Genomic DNA, 20,600 nt, shown 5'->3' on the forward strand with positions numbered 1-20,600 from the left:
GAGCATCTTAGTGCTGTCAATCATTCTCATCTACGCACTGCTCAATGTGCTTATGGCGCAGAAATAACTTAATATTTCAGAAAAAAATGTTTATCCACTATCACTGGTGACCATGCTAATTAGCCTTATCATTCCTGCCAGACTCTGGGAAGATGCTGTAGCATAGCTGCAGGTATGCCAGCATGATTAACAGTGTTAAGATCCTCCTCCTGGATTTTTATTGGTTGAGTCTAGTAGTATCACTGAGAGCACTTGAAAAAGCCAGGGGAGCTTGATTTTCCCCCCCCCACAGATTAGCTGTCTCTTCATAATCTGTATGAGATGTGCAGATTAGTACACATTTGTTTTTGTTTTGTTATATTTTACAACAAATGTGTAAAAAAATTGTTTTTTTGTACATTTGTAAAAAACTGCCCATTGTGTCCTCTGGTTCCATAATCACATACTGCCACGTTGAAAACATTATTTGCTTTGAATGCAAGCACTCTCCTTATTAGGTGTGAGCTTTCTGAGGCCATGTTTCTGTCAATGAGCCTGCTGAGCCCGATTATTTCCACTGGGGACTTGGTTGCATAATTTAACTTAAATGGCAAATTACTGGGTATATTTGTCTTTTTTTCCCCCCTCAACATTGAATGATTCTTTTTGTGTGTGTTGATCTGAAAATCTAGATGACGTTAGTTACGTTAATAAATGTATGTTATTTTTGAAGTTTACTTTGCTTTTAATTGACAACTGAAAATTTTAATTTCGCAATGATTCTGAGACTTTTACCTGTTAAGTAAACCGACTGGAGATCTCTCACGCTCGCAGGACCCCAAGTTGCCAATGAGCGAGCGAGAGAGAGAGAGAGAGAGAGACTGTATTCAGATCACGTGTGCGTGGTATTCAGGAAGTAGCGCAGACTGGCAGTCATTTCAGGTCCGGTGGGGCAGTATTATATTTTGTTTCCCACAAAGTAGGTTCTACCCGCCGAAGACAATGACACAAACGCAGTAAGTTCGATTTTGGAGATTGTGTTCTGCTTTAGTATCGGAAAAGCCGTGCTAGTTTGACAGAAATGGGTCCTGGTTAGATGTAGAACATTCTAGAAACACCGTAGACTGCGGGGGTTTGGGTCCGGGCAGAAACAGCGCAGCAGCCCGAGGCCGTGAAGAAGCTTAGCAGCAGCCGGAGAGTGCGCCAAGGAGTCGCCCGCTATTGTGAGTTCAGGCGGATATACAACCACGTTAAAGGTAAGTAGGCCTTCAATTTCACTGTGATAGGAGAAATGAGGGTTTAAAACACCCGGAAGCTTGTTGTCACGAAATGTCAGGAAGCGTTTATTTATTGTCTGGTAGCCGTGTCAACCCTTCGTTTCAGTTACAGTTAGCATGTTGCTAATGACATTAGCCGTTGAGCCTTTCCTACTCTGCGGGTAGAAGTGCTGCGCTGCTGCATATCGGGTTTAGCGACCTCATCTATGAATTGTTTGCACTAACAGCTGCCATGGACTTGGAGAAATGATAATGATGACAACAACAATAATAATAATAATAGATCAGTACAACCTTTATAGTGAAATTATCGGAAAGGAGAAGTTAGCGCACCGGTGAATAATTACTTTGTTTACACATGTACGTTTTAGGTCTAATGACTAAATGTTGTCCATTGGGACACCGCAGTTGTGGTAGTTACATTTTTTAATAGACATGCGAGGACATTAAACGCTATTATTTTCAGGCGGCTAGCTCACCAGCTACTGAGCTGCCAATTGTAAGGGCGAGTCGTCTAATAAAGCCATTTGCATTTATGAGCAGGGTTCGTATCTCAATAAATGCGCACTAAAACGCTTTTAAATTTATGTTGCTCTATTTATTATTTACTTTTATTGTACGGTACTTGCTGAATGTTTTGTTTGGCTAGGGAAAAGAGCCTAGGTTCTTTTGTAATGGCCGTGTTCCCCTTCAGCGTTGTCATTTGAAACCTGCTCCTAATTGGCTTAAAGCACCCTAATGTTTGTATATCAAGGAGCTTCTAACTCTTTTCGCTCCAGCTTTATATACCTGAAACACTAAGTAACGTATGTCTGTACGTTTTAAAACGTACATATTTCACATAAAATATTTGCTAATTCATATGACTGATATTTAAAATCCAGAAATGAATGTATTCTTCAGAGATACATTCAGTGATTAAATTATCTTTAAAAGTTGATAACGGGAGCCTCAGATATAAATCCAACACTACAAACATGATCCTTGCAAAAGTATTCCCATTTTTTAATCTAAAAAATTTGTGGTCATCGTTTGTATTCAACTTGATGCCCTTAATACCATCAAGTGCAGTCAGTTGCCCTCATATGACGCATAATTAATATCTTTTGTGTGTATTTTAATCTCAGTAAATGTCCAGAGGCTTTTTAGGTTTACAAAAAATAATCGGTGAACAAACAGCATGGTAAGATGTGCTTATGGAACAAGCAGAACAAATTAAATCTGTTATGAACATAAAGCGGAAGGTAACGGTTTAGATGTATTGCCGCATGATTCAAAATGGAAATTAAGCTTTTGAAATTAAAGTTTACACGCAACATTAAACACAGATTGAAACAATAGACACTTTATAATGAACATACCCACGTAATTTCAACCAGTTTATTTGACTGGTTGAAATTACTGTGGGTAATCACTGGATAACTTGGAGTGGTGCAGTGCTGCTCCTTTGTTGCTGTGTTTCCATTACAAATGTGTCTAATTCTTTATTTATATTCTGCTAAGATAAAAAAAAAACTCCCCACAATTTTGCAATTGCAGTGTTTCTGTTAAATAATAAATGAAATTTAAATCATGCATGAATTTTGTGCATCTTCTATACACAAAACGCATGTATAGAAGATAATGATGGAACGAGTTTTGAAAGTTCAGAGCTAATTGTTGGTCAGTCACTGTATGCCATCAGTGTGATCTACTTCATCTTTCTTCTGACTTTTTATTTTGTTTTTTAATTGTCACTGCTGCTTTAAGTCATGCTCTTGTTTCCAGGTAGCTGTCCGGTTTGGTTTCGTTTTGTTTCACAAACCCTCTAAACCAGCAGTTTCTAAAAAGTTGTGAAGCTCACTAGAGGTTTTGTTAAAACAAACGTGGAGTCTAAGCTAAATGACAAAGGATCATAGTAAAATGTTTTCGCTGATGAATGTCGAGATTGAAAATACTGCAGTGTTTTTCATAGTAGCGACCGCCAGGGGACGCTGTAGGGGCTTTAGAAAGTTGGAGGGAAAATGAGGGAGAAAGAAACTCAAAAATAAAAAAATAATCTCAAATTTTTCAATCTTAAATTTTTCATCATAATTTCAATTTTGTTTTTCAGTTTTTTAAAATTAATATTCAAGTTAAAATCATTTATTTAAATGTTATTTCTGATGCTTGTTTTTTGATTGGCTGCCTGTCAGATTGATCAAAACACTTTGCTCCTTAAGCTAAAGCAAGCAAGACATGGAAAAGTTTCTGACAAGACAAACATAAAAAAAAAAACGTTTGGCTGCCTCACTCTGCTACAAATGACTATAAGACCTGAGAATACAATTTAAAAAATGGATAACTAGTATAAACATTGAATGTTTTCTCATCAGGAGAGCGGATTATAATGAAAATTGTATTATCTCTTGATAAAGTCATAATATATAATCTGATAATTAAGACTTTCCACCATAGAACTCATGGCCAACTAAAATCAAAAGGTATGGGGCAACATTTATGCTAAATGAATGTAATACTCATTGGATAGTGAATAAAAAAAAATATTCTAAAAGTTGATTTTTCTTTACATATTTTGTAGCATTGTGTGTGTTTGCAAAGGTTAATGCTCTTTAGGGTGGCCCTGATCTATGCGAGGAGAAGTTAGCTTACTATTTTTTTCTCAAGTTCTTACTATTAATTGTGCCACAGTTTGCAGACAGGATTCATATTTACATTTCTATGTTGTTGTTATTTTGCTTCAGAAATGCCCTCTGTGTTCTGCTGCAGGTTCCCACACCGCGATCAGCACCCTGATTCTGTTCTGGGAGAGTTCAGACCAGTATCGTCGCCAAGATAGCCGGGCCAGGCAGGAAGAGGCACACCTCAGATTCCGAGCCCAGCAGCGGTAGTGATTCTGGCGACGGGCGGCCGGTTAGCGCTAAGTGCCTCAAGATGGCCAGCAGCGGAGGGGACCGGGTAGCTGGTAGCGAGACGGCGGGGCGTCGTAGTGGGGCTCAGCAACGAGGAGGCGCTAGGGAAAATGGCTCAGAACAGACCAGCAGCACCAGTAAGAAGAAACAGAAGGACAAGGCCAACCAGGAGAGCAGAGAGGCCAAGAAGGCAGCAGCAGCCAATGCAGCACTGGATGGTGTTCTGGCAGAGGTCAAGAAAGGTGAGAATAAATAAAATGCTCATGCTACTGAAGTAACCAGTTTATTTGACTGGTTGAGATTACTGTGGGTAATCACTGGATAACTTGGAGTGGTGCAGTGCTGCTCCTTTGTTGCTGTGTTTCCATTAGAAATGTGTCTAATTCTTTATTTATATTCTGCCAAGATAAAAAAAAAAACACCACAATTTTGCAATTGCAGTGTTTCTGTTAAATAATAAATGAAATTGAAATCATGCACAAATAAGCTTGTTCATGCTATAAGTCATTTAAAATCATGGCAGCAACAGATGTCCAGAATAAAGAAAAGATCGTTCTACCACTTCCTGTTGTCCTCTTCAATGTTTTCGCCAGCAGTAACATTTGGTTGTTGATTGCATGACTCGTGATGCAAAAAAAGTGCTTCCATTGCAATTTTGCGAAATACGTCCATTTTGATGGGGCTGAAAAATGACCTCATCGTAATGCAAAAACTTAGCAAAAAATGAGTTTGTTTGTTTTGTGTGTGTGTGTGTATATATATATCTCATCTTCCAGCATTTTCAGCTGGAAGATGTTATATCAACGTGAGCTTGTAGAAAATGTGAATGCGTTACAATAATGGCTATTCTGAGGTTCACCGTCTGTTTTAGCTGATTCATCACTTTTGAACAGTTCAAACTGAAAATGATTCAGTGAGAAATACTATAATAGTATAAACAGTCTGATTTTTTTTTTTCTAAAATTTAAACGATGTCCATTTATGTGTGCAAAACATCTGTTTCTGTTAAACATTTTTTATAGCAAGTTCATACTTTTATAGGGATATTCACATCAGTGTTTTTATATGCAGAAATAGTTGTTTTTCCATGTGCCATTTTTATTTATTCTCCCTCTATAACATGAATGTTTTTTATTTTTTAGACCTCTGGATTGTTGCCTTTATTATGACACTAGAACAATTCCGACTTCGCAGTTCTTTAGATGTGATAAATTAATTACGACCATTTTAATGTTTGAATGTTTCAGCAGCATGTTTTCTGAACATCAGATGGTCATATGTATTTCTGTGTACTGGTTTGAACCAGTCTGTGCTTCCAGTACAGACTGGTTCAGTTCTTTAATCTATAACCTTTTTCTAGATGTGTTTGTGGACTGGAAGCAGAACGTGAATGAAGTGACGGTCAGACTGCGCTGTGGTGATGGAGTGCAGAGGATAGAGGACATCAACACCACTTTCACCGACACACAGTGCAATGTGTCTTTCCCAGGTTGGTTTTGCTAAAACCTTAATAACTGCAACTAAGTGAAATGGATTCAGGCAGGTGTTTGTAAATATTTCTTTTGACTGTATTTTGGTTTGTCTGTAATTGTTCAGATGGGCGGCAGTGGAGCTGTCAGTTGCAGGAGGAAATCGAGGCCTCGTGCAGTAAAGCACAGTACAAGGAGAAAGGTGGATTTTTGCATCTCATTTTGCACAAGAAGATTCCGTTTCACATTTGGCCGTCTCTCAAGGTGAGTCACTTTCAATGTTTTTCTTCCTCTTTCTGCTGTCTTTCAAAACACATCTGCGTTCAAACTTTAGACTGAAATATATTTTACTTTAGTATTACTAAAATTACAATATGCATCCGTCTAAAGTTGTGAGTGGGATTGCAAAACAGAGATGTGAATCTTTCAGTGTCTTTTGATTCCATTTTTAGGGTCATGATTTGACTCAAACGATTTTTAATTCAGAAACCTATTTCTCTATTCAAACAGCCTGGAGATATTGTTGAAATTATGTGACAAGATGAAAAGACAGTGTAAAGAAGTGGAACATTTATTTAATACATTTCTATAAGGTTACATACTATTCTGCATTATGGTGGACACGTAATGCGGTATGCAGTACCGCATTACTCACAAGTAAGAGTGGCAAAAACGTACAACTTCAACACATTTTAAAATTGATATTTGAGCATTTTAAATCAATTTAGAATTCCCAAGACTCAGAATTGTGATTCTATATAGAATTTTTTTATGCATCTCTACTGCAAAGCAACAACAACTTTACATTTCCTTTAATAAACTTGGTGGTTTTAAATTCAGAGGCCAAAAACCCACTTAAGATGAAAGGCAACCAGAAGAAAATACATTTTTTTCTACAGTTACTTAATTTCAAAAGCTAATTGCCAAGTTCACCATGTTGGTGTTTGTTAAATGGCCTCATTTCTTTTCTCAACTCTTTCAGTCAAATAAGAAGGAAAAGGACGTGGCCCGACCAGAGTCCAGAAATGAAACCAAACCTTCCACCTTGAAGTCGTCAGAGAAAGCCAGGTTAGCTTTAGAGCAGCTGCAGCCTCGGCCTCCCTCGTCACCCGCACACAACGAGCAGAGCCGCAGCGCTGGCAGACCCGAGCGCGTTTTCAAGCGCTGCTTCAAAAACAAAGCGGGCGACAAGGTGGCCGCGGTGAAAAAGGGCTCCGACGACCGCTCGGGCGCCAGCATCGTGCCAAGGGCAGCCGCAAAAGGCGAGCAGCCATCTCAGGAACACACTTTGCGGCTGCCCAACATGAGCAAAGATGCAGAAGGGGAGCCCACCTCTGTCAAATCTACTGCAGCTGATGGTAAAATTCCTCATCCCAGCTCACACAGACATGAAGACAACAGAGAAGAGAAGGAGGGAGGCAGCCAGGAATCTGGAGCCCCAGGGGCGGCTGCTGGAATCAGAGCTCAGGTGAGATGGTGCTCGTCTAAAGCCTCTGCTCAGTTTTGTTCTGAGAACCACTTATTGCTTCAAAAAGAAAGAAAATGTTTCAGATTCTCAAGTGTTTGCCCTGAGAGAAGTCTCTTGGTCAATCAGAATAATTTTTTTTATATTATTATTATTTACCAAGTTGTAAAATGTTGGCTGGAGAAATTATCTACTACAGTAAGAACCTGGAAGATTTTTTCATTTTTTTTTTTTTTCATTTTCTTTGTTTAATCTTTTTTTGCTCAGACTTTAAAAGCCTTGTGTGGTTGGGATCTTTATCTCTAAAATAAAAGGCGATTCTTCCTTTTTATTAGAGTGAAAAAATATCACTTTGTATCACTGCAGCCTGGATAAGCAAGACTTCTGGACATGCTGATATCATGTTACACCTGACTTTGGTTTAAACTGAAATTTGGTAACCTGCTTCCTTCTGGAGAAGAAAAGTAGTGAAAGAATCCATTGACTTTAGATATTCAGTCTAAAGTCAATGGCACGCTAACAGATGTCTTTTGTTGCCTCCAGAACACTAATATCTATCTTTTTGTGTGAAGGTGGTGAAGACAGACGAGTCATCAGACGTGTCCGAAACAACAATACCTGGGACTGACGGCCAGCTAACGGCTCCTGAAATCACCGATTGCTTCCAGAACCCAGCCAAATCCAACAAGAACACGGATTCTACTCCACAGATGCCGAGAGACGGAACTGACCTTGAGCTGCAAGCAAAACCCACCAAGCGCGAATCCCAGCAGGACGCATTCATATCCCAGCAGCCTGGGATAACAGAGACGCTACCAGAACCGGCTGCCGGCGCAGCTCACAGGCAGAGTCAATCAGCAGGTCTAACGCCGAAGTCAAGCACTTCTGACGGAGAGGAGAAACGGGACCAGTCAAAGGAAGAGCCCACTCTGGAGATGATGCAACAGGAAGGTTGGTTACAAATAAAGAATCAATTTAAATGGAAATATTTTGAGGAAGCTGGGATTATTCTAACTCTTTAATCATTACCATTAGTTTGAGAACGTTACAAACACTCCCAGAAAACGTCCTGAGGTGCGCTTTTGGACAAAGAAAATACAACAGTGGACTAAAAAAAAAAACTAGTGTTTCTGTATAATCAAATAATCTTTTAAATAAATAATATACTGCTAAAGATTACTGATGCTTTATTATCTGAAAACGGAGTGAGTTGAATGTCATACCAAGCTTCATTGTTAAACTGGACATGAATATGAGTGGAGCAGAATGCCAGGTCCATGTTTCTGCAGTGATTTTCAAAAATATCAACAACCTTGTGTCTGCCCTTGCAGTGCAAATGCCCTAAAATCTGCGTCCCCCTATTTACATCATTATTGATACTTGCAGTTTGCCATAAGGCTTTGATATTTGATATGTACAAAGTAAAGCCTGGTGGCCTGTCAGGCTTCTAATACCCTGGGGCTAAACCGCGATCACATCCTGTCCAGAAAAATGGAACTGAGGAAGCATTCTGTATTTTTTTTTGTTATTTATCACTTGTTGGTTCAGGTTTTTTTGTCTATAAAAATCCCCTGCAGCCCCCGAGCCGATGGTCAACCTGCCGTTGGTGAAAAACGACTCGTATGAGAAGGGCACAGACCTGATGGTGGTCAACGTTTACATGAAGGGAATCTGCAGGGAAACAGCCAGGGTCATCTTCAGAGAGCAGGACTTCACTCTCATCTTCCAGACAAGGTGGCTCACCTGAAAATGCTGCTAAAAAGCAGAAGCTTTGCCTCTTGGTTTATTAGAACCAGTGACTTATGGTTTGCTCTTTGACAGCGACGTGAACTTTCTTCGGCTTCATTCAGGCTGTGGGCCAAACACGATGTTCAAGTGGCAAGTTAAACTCAGGTAGCTGCTCTGCTCTGACTTCCTTACAGCATGAAGGAAATTGCCTAGTTGGCATTTCCAACTAATACTAACACTTTGAAACGAAGGTCTGAAAAAGTACAAGTTCTGCATGAAGTTGATGGCATAAAGGCGAGCTATTTGAAAAAGTGCGATGTGACCTCCTGTGTGTCAGGAACCTGATCCAGCCGGAGCAGTGCAGCTACTCCTTCACCCCGTCCCGCCTGGACATCACCCTGAAGAAGAGACACAGCCAGCGCTGGGGCGGCCTGGAGGCCCCGGCCTCACAAGGTCTGCTGCCAGCTTTCTATTTAGTCCCATTTAGTTCTCTCAAAGACTTTAAAGAATTTAATAATTCATTTTATTTGTTCTTTCTGTTGTTTATTTTGGATATTTAAAAAGTCTTCTAGTCCCAGTGTTAAATGTTAATTAGAATTTTAAAGTTTATTGATTTTTCAGAATGTGTTGTTGCATTATTATACCTTTGCCATTATATTACTTGAAAACAGCAGTATTATTGTTTATTGTGATGACCTCTGGGCCAATTTACTGTCCAGCAAAATTTATCATGGCAGGCTTAGCTTTCTCCAGAATTGTTTTTAAGCAAAATGAATCATTTTTTAGGAAATCTGTAATTAATATTTAGCACAATTCACGGTGAGTCTGTTGGTGATCTTCTAACCACAGGCTTTGTTGTCCTGTTTAAGGTGCAGTGGGTGGTGCTAAGGTTGCTGTGCCCTCCAGCCCTGCCTGCATGGAGAAGAGCCAGCCAGGCAGCAGTCAGCACAGCCTCCCAGCCAAGGAGGAACCCCCGAGGGTCGGAGAGGAGCCCACCAAGGCGCCCAAGGCGTCTCCCAGAGGAGTGGAGGAAACGGGTCTGGATACCGTAGCTCCCCGCTCAGTCTCTGAGCATGTTAACATCACCAAGGCGGAGCCGACGGTAACCACGGTGAGGGGAAAACACAACAGGTTACTCCAGCTGAAGCAAGCAACATAAACTAAGATGTGTGTGAAGATAAGTGGGGAAATGTGTGCTTGTGTTTCAAGCCTCAGCCCAAGCCTACTTGCATGGTGCAGCCCATGACGCATGCACCACCTGCTACTAACGAGTGCCACGAGGAAGAGGAGGAGAAGAAGGTGTGCCTGCCTGGATTCACAGGACTGGTTAACCTGGGCAACACCTGCTTCATGAACAGCGTCATCCAATCCCTGTCCAACACCAGAGAACTGAGGGATTACTTCCATGGTAAACACAACCAGGTTACTGCTCTGGGTGATCCATGATCATCTAACCAGGAACCAAATGGTTTATTCAACATTAACAGAATTTATCTGCATCACTTTTAGCTGTTCAAGCTTTAAAACACTAGTGATTAATGCAGAACATTAGGAGCTTGTTCTTAAGGGTAATTTACCTTGTATAGAATTAGTGGAAACTTCAAATTTGTAATTGAGTTAATTTAATTAGCTGAAATTAATTTATTGCATTTTAATTAAACTATGCAAAATAAGCAAGATTTTCAATTCAAGTACCCTTTTTGCTGCTGAATTACTCAATAAATAGATATATGAGCTCAACAAAAAAGGTATTTATTGTTTTTAATCTCTTTGGGATTTTCAATTGTCAAATAGGTGCAAAGTGTTCCAGGAAGCCCTGATCATTGATGTAACTGCTTTAGAAATGTGGACACTGACATTAGCGTTGGGGACGTCTGTGCTGTTGCTACATGTTTAGCATTGAGATGCTAATTTAGGCTTGAATAGTTTAGCTGATAAGCTAACGCCTTTCAGCACAACTTGAGCTCAACGACAGTCTTTTTCAGCATCCCACCAGATACTTTTTTGAAGCAGAACTGAACCAAGAGAAGCGGCTTTATTGTCCATTGATGTTTGCAGATGTCACTTGTGCTTCAAATTTATGGGTGTGCTAGAAACATGCGATTACAAAGGTTCCAATTTGAGACTTTTCTATGTTTAAATTGCGTTAAAATTAACACATTAAAATCCATCTAATTAATTAATCAAAATTAAGATGTTAAATCTTGGCCCTCTGAACCGTCTGAAGCTTTACTATAAGGTACTGATGTTTTCCTGTCTTGGTTAAAACCTCCTGATCTCTGAGTTTTCCCTCCCTGTCAGACCGAGCATTTGAATCTGAGATCAACTGCAGTAATCCACTGGGAACCGGAGGCAGGCTGGCCATCGGCTTTGCCGTTCTGCTCAGGGCTCTGTGGAAAGGGACTCATCATGCCTTCCAACCATCAAAATTAAAGGTGTTTTAATTAAGCGGGATTTTTCTAACTTGCTTGGAATATTTCTTCCATTTCTCTCACACAATCCTTTTCACGAGTCTCGTCTGAACTCCTGCGTTCCCTTCTGATCTCGCAGGCGATCGTGGCCAGTAAGGCCAGCCAGTTCACAGGTTATGCTCAGCACGATGCGCAGGAGTTCATGGCGTTCCTCCTGGACGGACTCCACGAGGATCTGAACCGGATCCAGAACAAACCCTACACCGAGACGGTCGACTCTGACGGACGGCTTGATGAGGTGGGCTGGTTGTGAAAAATTGGCCCCATGGGAGATTTACTTATTTTTTTCTATTAAGCAAAACCAAGTTAAAGTTTGCTTTCAACTGATTGTTTCTTTTTTTCCTGTTGTTGCAGGTGGTGGCAGAGGAGGCATGGCAGCGGCACAAGATGAGAAACGACTCGTTTATCGTGGATCTGTTCCAAGGCCAGTTTAAATCCAAGCTAGTGTGCCCCACATGCTCCAAGGTAACATTCAGCTCCACTAAAACGTGGAATGACAGACCTGGCTTAACCCTGTCTCAAGCTTCCTACTATTTCTTTTTACAGGTCTCCATCACCTTTGACCCCTTCCTGTACCTCCCAGTCCCTTTGCCACAAAAACAAAAAGTGCTCTCTGTTTTCTACTTTGCTAAAGAACCTCATAAAAAACCAATCAAGGTGAAATGGTCATTTGTTCTCTCTTCTCCTGGTTTCCTGACATGACCATTTGCATTTTGACCCCCCCCCCCTTTAACACACTTTTCCACTGTGTGTCGTAGTTTCTGGTTAGCGTGAGCAAGGAGAACTCCAGCACTGCTGAGGTTCTGGAATCCATCTCCAGGAGTGTGAGAGTCAAATCTGAGAACCTCAGACTGGCGGAGGTTAGTTTTTATTTTTTTCTGGGTTTTCTTTTTTTTTTTCTGTATATTTTTATTCTTAACATTTGTTTATGCACATAATTTTGACCAATGTTTTGCAGAAATACAAGCCAAGTTTACAGATTCTTGCATTTTTTGCACATAATTGTTTATTGCAAATTTTCCACACAAATGACCCAAAATATTTAGTTGAAGTGATGCTATTCCCCACCTGCAAGTGGCAGTAATTATTTTTACTGCAGTGCTGCCTCATCCTTACTTGATCTCAAGTTAGTTTGTGATCAATACAGCAAGTAACAAAAATCCAACTTTAAGTTTAAATAATAAAATGTTTGTGTCCAAATCTATGCGCTTCTCTTCTTTTTCTTCATCTTGATCATCTAAAAATGAAGATTTTCAGATGGGCTTAAAGAGAAAAAGATAGCAAAATTCCTAAGAAATATTTCTAAAATAGCACCTCAAAATATTTGAGGTGCTATTTTAGGAATTATTTTTTTGGAATTATTTTTTTGGAATTATTTTTGATTGCAAAAAGAATAAAAAAAAAAAAACCGCTTGTGAAATCCTGGAGGAACTGAATAAATCTGATTCTTATGTAAATGCAGAAAACAGAATAATTCAGTAATTAAGCAATAATTGGTGCCAACTACAGTAAAAACAACCATTGAATACAATCAATGATGGAACAGAAATGGCTGCGATTTTCACGTTGATAGATTTTTATTTATTTTTTTTAGCTGCAGATGCATCTTTTGTTCCAAATAATCAAGTGATCACTAAAGGAATGCTGTTATTAGATTTTAGGCTACAAAATGTTTTTCTTAATTAAACAATGATTCAATTGTTTGTTTTTCATCTTTTAATACATTTCTAATATTGTATAGAATAAGCTCAAATAGGTACGTGGAAAATTAGCAAGTTATTCAAATATTTTTTATCCAATTAATTATCAGAATAATGAGTGTACTAAAATGACCATAATATGACAAATGCTTAAGTTTTACTGATGGGAGTCCTTGTTCTACTTCCTCTCTGCCAGGTGGCGAAAAATCGCTTCCAGCGAATCTTCCTGCCGTCCCATTCTCTGGACACTGTGTCACCGTCTGATATGTTGTTCTGCTTCGAGGTGCTTTCCAAAGATCTGGCCAAAGAACGAGTGGTGCTGCTCAGAGTGCAGCAGGTAATAAAGAAAACTCTTTTGTTGTTCTGCCCGTTAGCTGAGGTGCAACGATCCAATCTGAATGGCTCCGTTTTGCCTTCCAGAAACTCCAGGTGCCCAGCATCCCCATCTCAAAGTGCGCTGCCTGCCTGAAACCTCCGGTGTCCGAGGAAGACAAACTGAAGCGGTGCACCCGCTGCTACCGAGTGGGCTACTGCAATCAGTGAGCATCATGGGATATTTCAGAGCCGAACTGTGAATGTCTCCAGCTTTGACTGTATTTTCTCTCTTCTGTCCCCCCAGACATTGTCAGAGAACTCACTGGCCCAGTCACAAGAGTCTATGTCGCCCCAACTCTGAGAACGTAGGCCTGCCCTTCCTCGTTAGCGTCCCAGAGTCCCGCCTGTCCTACGCCCGCCTCGCCCAGCTGCTGGAGGGTTACTCCAGGTAATCACACCACCTCAGCTGCTCACCTGTTTGATTCATTTTGACTTCCTCTGCCAGTCATTTTTATATTAAACTTACCCTAAGAAAAACAGGAGTTCTGTTTTTGTTGGGAATAAAACAATATTAGATTAGATCATCAGTGTTTGAAAGAGTTTGCTTTGAGATTATATTAATAGAATGAATCAAGATGCAGATCAAAGGGGCAGTACTTGGTTTAGCTTTACATCCCGTTATAATGTTATTCGGTCATCAAAAACATACTTGGAGTTTTGCCTTGATTCTTTCATGCATGTTTGACAAATCCTTTAATCTCCATGGTAACCATTCAGCTATTCACAAAGCCTGGTTGAACCAAGTGCAGCCTTCAAGGCGCAGCTCCTCCTGAGAGCTGCAGTTTCCAAGCTTCTGCCTCACAAGCACCCCTTCTGTGCTCTGCTCCTTCAGACTAGCCAGCAGCAATTAGCAAACATCTGGTGGAACTTCTTAGCTCATAGGAGCTACTTCTCAGTGAAGTTCTAGTAAAAAATGTTTAGTGTTAATAAAGGATCGACACAATGACTTTCAAAAAAGCAGGAGTTTTTAAAGAGACAGAGGACCAATTTAAAGGTGTTAAATTATAAAGTCAAATTTCTTGTAAAAGTTATATTTCATATATATGGATAGATAGCATTTTATAACAATTGAAGGTTACATAGTTACTTAATTGTGCTATAAAGTGGCACTACGTGCCTGGGAAAGATATAATACTGCCCCGTTTAAGGATTTGTGATTAACATTCTAAAAGGAATTTTAATTCATGTCGGTTATTATCCACTATGGGATTATCATAAGTGATGCCTCTAAATGGCAAATTGAAATCCTAATCTGAGGCTCTTTTTATGCTTTCTTTTTTTTTTTCTTCCAGGAGTTGGCATTAATAGATTTTTCTATGCTTAGAAACATTCATGGCTTTTAAATCATAACAGCTGTGAAACAATAGAAGATGAACCCAGTTGTACTTTTATAGTTTACATGAATTCTGCTGCTGTGGTGGTGAAGTTCCAGGTTTCAGCAGTTAAATTACTGCAAAATATCTGAAATCAAAACCATTTTGTAGATGTGTTGCATAAATAGCAAAACTCAGAATCTGTACCATCACATCAGCTAAAGAAGTATGACTGCGTGAATCCCGGTGAAACCAACTGATCTGTAACTAAAACCTGGCATTTCTCCGTCCCTGCAGGTTTTCTGTGAACGTATTCCAACCCCCGTTCCAGTCAGGCAGAACGTCTCCTGAAACACCCCAGTCCCGGTTAGACGTACCGCCAATGGCGCTCGGCTCTCCTGATGGTGCTGGAGCCGGAGACGAGGCCAAGGGGGCAGGCGGTGATGTACAGGTTGGTGATGCTGACTTGGAGAGCCCCTCTCTGCCACCTGAGCTCCAGGGGGAATGCAGCCAGGCGTCGCCAATCCATTCCGAGGCGTCGGGTTCCTTCTCCCTCTCCAGCACCCGGACTAAAGACTCTGGGTTTTCTGAGTCCGTTTCCTCCACTTCCTGCTGCTCTCTGGATCCTCAGGCTGAGAAAGAGACAACATGTGAGAAAGCGGTGCGGCCAGAAGGTAAAAACCAACAAAAAGTCTTTCTTTATATTTTACATCAGGCATCACTAAATGGCGGGCCTCGGTCCGAATCAGGGCTGAGTGATGGCTCTGGTCTGAACTCGCCTCCAACCTGATTAATTCACAAAATGAGATTTTCATGGAGCATCTGTTCCATCAGGAAACAAGCAAAGATGCCACTTTTTGTTTTCTGAAGACACTGACCAGTTTTATTTATTTATTTATTTATTTATTTATTTTTTTTGTTTTTGGTTGTTTTTCACAGGTTAATTTTGTGATACCTCTTTAATTTGAGCACTTTATTCATTGTTTAGTAATGGTGTTGACTTTTTTACTTGAAGTCTAAGTCTTCAATTCTGTGGGCTTGGACCTTTTCACATTAACAGAAAAGGGGTATTAGACTCTGTTAGCACTTTTAAGATGTATTTTATTCTGAGGTTTCTGTCTTAGTCCAGAAGGCCTTAAATGTATTTATTTCAGGCTACTTTTAAATATGGTAAGATGCTGAATGTTTACTATAAAGTGCAAATTAATAGTTAATATGTGGACATACCGGTAGGAAATGTCAGTTGACAGAAACTATTGTAAAAAGTATTTTCTACTTCAGTCATACCTTCTGTGAGTTGTATTGTATGACGTAACATTAGGGCCAGGCTGCAAGAAGTTTTGTATATTTAAGAGAATATAGTCAAAATATTAGCAGAAGAACAGTTAGAAAATTAAAAGGAAAAATGTCATTTTTATGAAAAAAAAACCCCAGCATAGAGATCTGATGTGATCTCGGTCCTGTTGATAATTTGATGCTTCTGTTTTAAAAGATTTAGTTTGTCAATTAGACATTATCTGTAAAACCTAAACTACTGTATAACTTCACAAAATCCTCAATGTTAATTTTAATTTTTTATTTTTCATGTTGGAGATTTCATAAAATTACTTCATTCTCCTAATATTATATATATATAATATTATAATATGACTTTATTCTCATAAATTCAAAGTCCAAATCAATAGAAGATGGCCGCCCTGGGCATGCTGACATCACTCTGTACTATGAAAACCCAAGGACTGCATTGGTGGAAAAAAAAAAATCCTGATTTTTTCCAAAAATTAAATCTGCCAAAATTCAATAATTTAATAAAATAGATTTATCGACCAGCACTAACAGAGATTCTTCTTCTTTGGTTTTGGTCTGCAGCTGCAGTAACAGGGTACCAGCAGCCAAGCGAGGCAGCGTCGGGTCATGCCAGTCAGTTCTACATCGGTCTGCTGGACTCGAACAACAAGGAGCAAAGGCTGGATGAGAAAGGTACAAGAACGATTATTGGTTCTAATTAGGGGTTGAACGACTACATATTTTTTAAGGTCGACTACATCATGATAATAGTCGAGTCGATGTCGACTAGTCGCTGTGACGTCATAGTGACGTAAGCGCAAAAACCCTTCACAACTACTTGGAGGCTTTATCAGCTATTTTCACGGCAAATATGGACCCTCCCCCGACCCCACACACACACACACTCCCCTTCTCCTGCTTTTACTAAGTCTATTATGCAGAATTAAAAGAGCAATAAACAGATCATTCTTCGTGAGCAGGGAGAAAAGTTCGTTGTACAAAGTTGGGTCTGACTTTTTTTTTTGTTTTTTTCCAAACACCGGCTGATGCTGATGATCTCTGGATAGTTACTCGTAAAGGAGTCAAATTATCACACTGACCACAATGGTGCTTTTGGAACATCACAAACCAAACTTATTATGAATGGATCCCGTTTGGTTACAGTTGAATTTAACGAAACCTCCTGCTGCTCCTCCGCCCAATGCACAGCATGATCTCTGCTGACTCAGCAGCGGCTCTCTGAACCGACATGCGGACGGCGGCCGAGATCGCCTCTATCAGATCCTCAGGATGAAGCCTGGACTTAGTTTCCAGATGTAGTCAAACCATATCTTTATAAGAGCGTAAAGCTGCCAGGTTAAAAGCTTCAATACGCAGGGAGACGCTGATCAGTTGGATGGATAAAAAAGCCTGACATCATGACGCGTTGTAACACATTACTGCGGTAGTCTTTTTTATTTATTTATTTTTTTAAGGATTTTTTCGGCACTAGTTTATTTGACAATGATCTGACTGTAAGGGGGCAGAGATAGCGGAGAGAGGCCTGGGCCCAGCGAATGGAGGATGGGAGTCGGACTCCTGATTACCGCGGTCTAAAGTCTCTGTATGCGGGGCGCCGCGCTAACCACCGCGCTGCGCAACGCCCCTATTGCGGTAGCTTATGCTGTAATTTATAGTTTGTAATTATTAAATTATTTACATTTTTATACAATTTGAGCTTTCTGACGAACTCACCTAGTCCACCTTCTTTCATTTTCTGGGAAAAATCTGTTTAGTCATGTGATTGCGACTAGTCGACTGGCCCAGAAAAAAGTCAGTGCAGAGAAAGGAATCGACGAGTCGACTAATTGGTGCAACCCCTAGTTCTAATTGGATTTTAGTTAAAATGCAACTTTGTTTCTTGGCTTTAATTTTCCCACGTACGCTTTCTGCAGAGGATGCTCTCGCAGACGTGGTAGATGATGCGACCTTGGAGCTGGTGTGGAAGAACAACGAGCGTCTGAAGGAGTATGTGCTGGTCAGCTCTAAGGAGCTGGAGTATGAGGACGACCCCAGCTCCATGAGCGAGACGGCCAGAGCGGGACATTTCACCCTGGAGCAGTGCCTCAATCTCTTCACCAAGCCTGAGGTGTTGGCACCTGAAGAGGCCTGGTAGGGACAAATATTTACCACCTCAGTCCCTCGTAGGGTTCCAAAACATTTTTCCCACTACAACTAAGAGGCATGCTTCCAGGACTGCAAAACCACAAAGTCTTACCAAGTATTTTGTCTAGTTTCTAGTGCATATGTCTTAGTTCATTTGAAATAAGACAAAGCTAACTTACAAGTAACTTTTCAGCAAGATGCAGGAAGTAATTTTAAGGAAAACATTCCTTAATAATTTTTAAATGTACTAATTACACTGGCAGATTATTTCACTTATAACAAGACATTTTCCCATGTTACAAGTGAAATAATCTGACAGTGCTATTAGTAGTTTTCTCATCAATATTAAGAAATGTTTTATTTAAGCAAGCTCCTATAGAGGGATTATCAGTCAACATTAAGTTGTCAGCAGCCACTTTACTGCGCATGTCGCCTTCGGAATGCAGGCAAGAATACATCATTCTAACTATTGAAACTATTTACAATTAGGCTATAAAATATTTTATCTTCTCTCAGCGCAACTCCCACATGCAGCTTTGCAGGGTCTGCAGTTTTCAGATTCTTTTATTTTTAGCTCATCGTCTCTGTACCTCACTCTACCTTCCGTTCAACCCACTGCATTTTTAATTTCTGAAGGCTTCGCTATCAGCTGCCTTGATGGATTCAACTATATCTCCTTTTTCCCTCTAATTGTGACCAAACTACAACAAAATTATTTTTATTTTATTTATCCTTTGCACGCTAAATTTGGATTCCCCCATTTTTTCTTTTTTTTTTTGTTTTTCTTTTTTCTTATAAAAACTTACATTTTCGGAAAACCCTATTCTGGTGCCCTTATTGCTCACCTTCTCCATGTTTGTCGTCTTTAGGGGGACTGGACATATTTCATTGAGACCCGATGATCTTACAGTGATCAACTTGCTAAAAAATTGCTAGTAATGGGAAATTTTCTCTCGTCATTTATCGTCTCACCTGCATTTAATGGTTATGGGTGATTAGGACACATCTCATTTACTAATGTTAATTTGGTAGAATAACTTATTTTATCACACTGTGATAAACAGTTTAGTACACTGTCTAACATCCTACCTAACCATGGCAACCAGTGAGCATTTAGTGGCCTCTTCCATCAGCCACTGTGTTTACAAACAAATAATTCTGCTATATCTTTCTAAAAAGTTACTTGTACTTAAGTGTTTTTTTCTTTTTTGTCTTATTTCAAGTGTACTAAGATATTTGCTCCAAAAACTTGATGGAAATACTTGCAGTGAAATATGTGGAAATTTCTGCCAGTTCTCTGACAGACAGTAACAGTAACAGACAGAACCAGTAATTAAAGAAATGTCTGTAAATGTAATCTTTCTTTGACATATTTCTGGAGCTATTGGTGTTCCTTGTTGCTGAATTTGCTAGATCTATTTCCTCCCTGCTCCCCGTCTGCTTCCAGGTACTGTCCAAAGTGCCAGCAGCACCGAGAGGCCTCCAAGCAGCTCCTGCTGTGGCGTCTGCCGAACGTTTTGATCATCCAGCTCAAACGTTTTTCCTTCAGAAGCTTCATCTGGAGAGACAAGATCAATGACATGGTCGACTTTCCTGTCAGGTGATCACAGCTGCTGTGAACTGATCTGAGAGTATTTAGCATGTGAAAGCACAAGGTGCTTGTTAGAAGTGAAAATCTAAACCTCTTAAACAATTTTGGGTTTCAGGAACTTGGATCTGAGTAAGTTCTGCATTGGCCAGAAGGACGAGATGCAGCAGGCCCCCATCTATGACCTCTATGCAGTCATCAACCACTATGGAGGGATGATCGGAGGGCACTACACGGCATACGCTCGCCTGCCCAGTGACAAGAACAGTCAGCGCAGTGATGTTGGTAAGTTTTACTCCTTCCCAAATGTATCTGTGTACTTTTGCTTACTCTGATTGTGATTTTATTTTATTTATTTATTCTTTTTTTTTTATTTATTTATTTTTTTACGGAGTTTAAAAAAAAATGACTAAAAAACTTATGGGCTTTTTTTGTTACCCTGTTGGTACCCTGTTATGTGAAAGTCTTAAATTGGTGTCTAAAATTAAGGTCTTAAAATGTCTTGATTTCATTAAGAAAATTTAAGATGCCCTTAAATATGTTAATCACAGATCCTAAATTTTGTTGTGGCTGGATTATTTCTTTTTTCTTTTTCCCGCAATATTTTTCTGTCGGGCAAAAGTTTGAGTCACCCACAAACATCCTCAAGGCACAGAACGTCTTGAGTAGTCAGCTAGTTTCCAGGCCAATATACCCTTGCTAGCTAGCTAAATTTTTATTTTATTTATTTTTTTGCATCTGTTATGGGCACAAATCCATCCATCCATCCATCCATTTTCCTTCACCCTTGTCCCTCAGTGGGGTCGGGAGGGGTGCTGGTGCCTATCTCCAGCTCACGTTCCGGGCGAGAGGCGGGGTACACCCTGGACAGGTCGCCAGTCTGTCGCAGGGCAACACAGAGACACACAGGAC

General features: G+C 40.0%; 1 protein-coding gene across 4 annotated transcripts in view; it reads left to right on the forward strand.

The window, feature by feature from the left end:
- The first annotated feature begins 874 nt into the window (after positions 1-874).
- Positions 875-20,600, forward strand: part of usp19 (ubiquitin specific peptidase 19) — a 25,288-nt gene continuing 5,562 nt past the window's right edge. Inside the window, exons 1-25 of one of the 4 annotated variants that reach the window (XM_016681359.1) lie at positions 877-995; positions 1,076-1,235; positions 4,005-4,389; positions 5,508-5,636; positions 5,744-5,880; positions 6,599-7,084; positions 7,654-8,032; positions 8,659-8,815; positions 8,903-8,974; positions 9,147-9,262; positions 9,679-9,920; positions 10,019-10,217; positions 11,111-11,244; positions 11,360-11,518; positions 11,635-11,745; positions 11,827-11,937; positions 12,039-12,140; positions 13,177-13,317; positions 13,401-13,519; positions 13,600-13,743; positions 14,966-15,342; positions 16,538-16,648; positions 17,890-18,106; positions 19,548-19,700; positions 19,807-19,973. In XM_016681359.1, the coding sequence (XP_016536845.1) occupies positions 4,170-4,389; positions 5,508-5,636; positions 5,744-5,880; positions 6,599-7,084; positions 7,654-8,032; positions 8,659-8,815; positions 8,903-8,974; positions 9,147-9,262; positions 9,679-9,920; positions 10,019-10,217; positions 11,111-11,244; positions 11,360-11,518; positions 11,635-11,745; positions 11,827-11,937; positions 12,039-12,140; positions 13,177-13,317; positions 13,401-13,519; positions 13,600-13,743; positions 14,966-15,342; positions 16,538-16,648; positions 17,890-18,106; positions 19,548-19,700; positions 19,807-19,973 (4,183 nt within the window). In that variant the 5' untranslated portion in view covers positions 877-995; positions 1,076-1,235; positions 4,005-4,169. Of the gene's footprint in view, positions 1,236-4,004; positions 4,390-5,507; positions 5,637-5,743; positions 5,881-6,598; positions 7,085-7,653; positions 8,033-8,658; positions 8,816-8,902; positions 8,975-9,146; positions 9,263-9,678; positions 9,921-10,018; positions 10,218-11,110; positions 11,245-11,359; positions 11,519-11,634; positions 11,746-11,826; positions 11,938-12,038; positions 12,141-13,176; positions 13,318-13,400; positions 13,520-13,599; positions 13,744-14,965; positions 15,343-16,537; positions 16,649-17,889; positions 18,107-19,547; positions 19,701-19,806; positions 19,974-20,600 lie in introns of all 4 variants that reach the window. The other 3 variants (XM_007571304.2, XM_007571306.2, XM_007571307.2) reach the window with 3 other exon arrangements.

The sequence above is a fragment of the Poecilia formosa genome, unplaced genomic scaffold, assembly GCF_000485575.1.
Source record: "Poecilia formosa unplaced genomic scaffold, Poecilia_formosa-5.1.2 Scaffold278, whole genome shotgun sequence".
NCBI classification, from domain to species: domain Eukaryota; kingdom Metazoa; phylum Chordata; class Actinopteri; order Cyprinodontiformes; family Poeciliidae; genus Poecilia; species Poecilia formosa.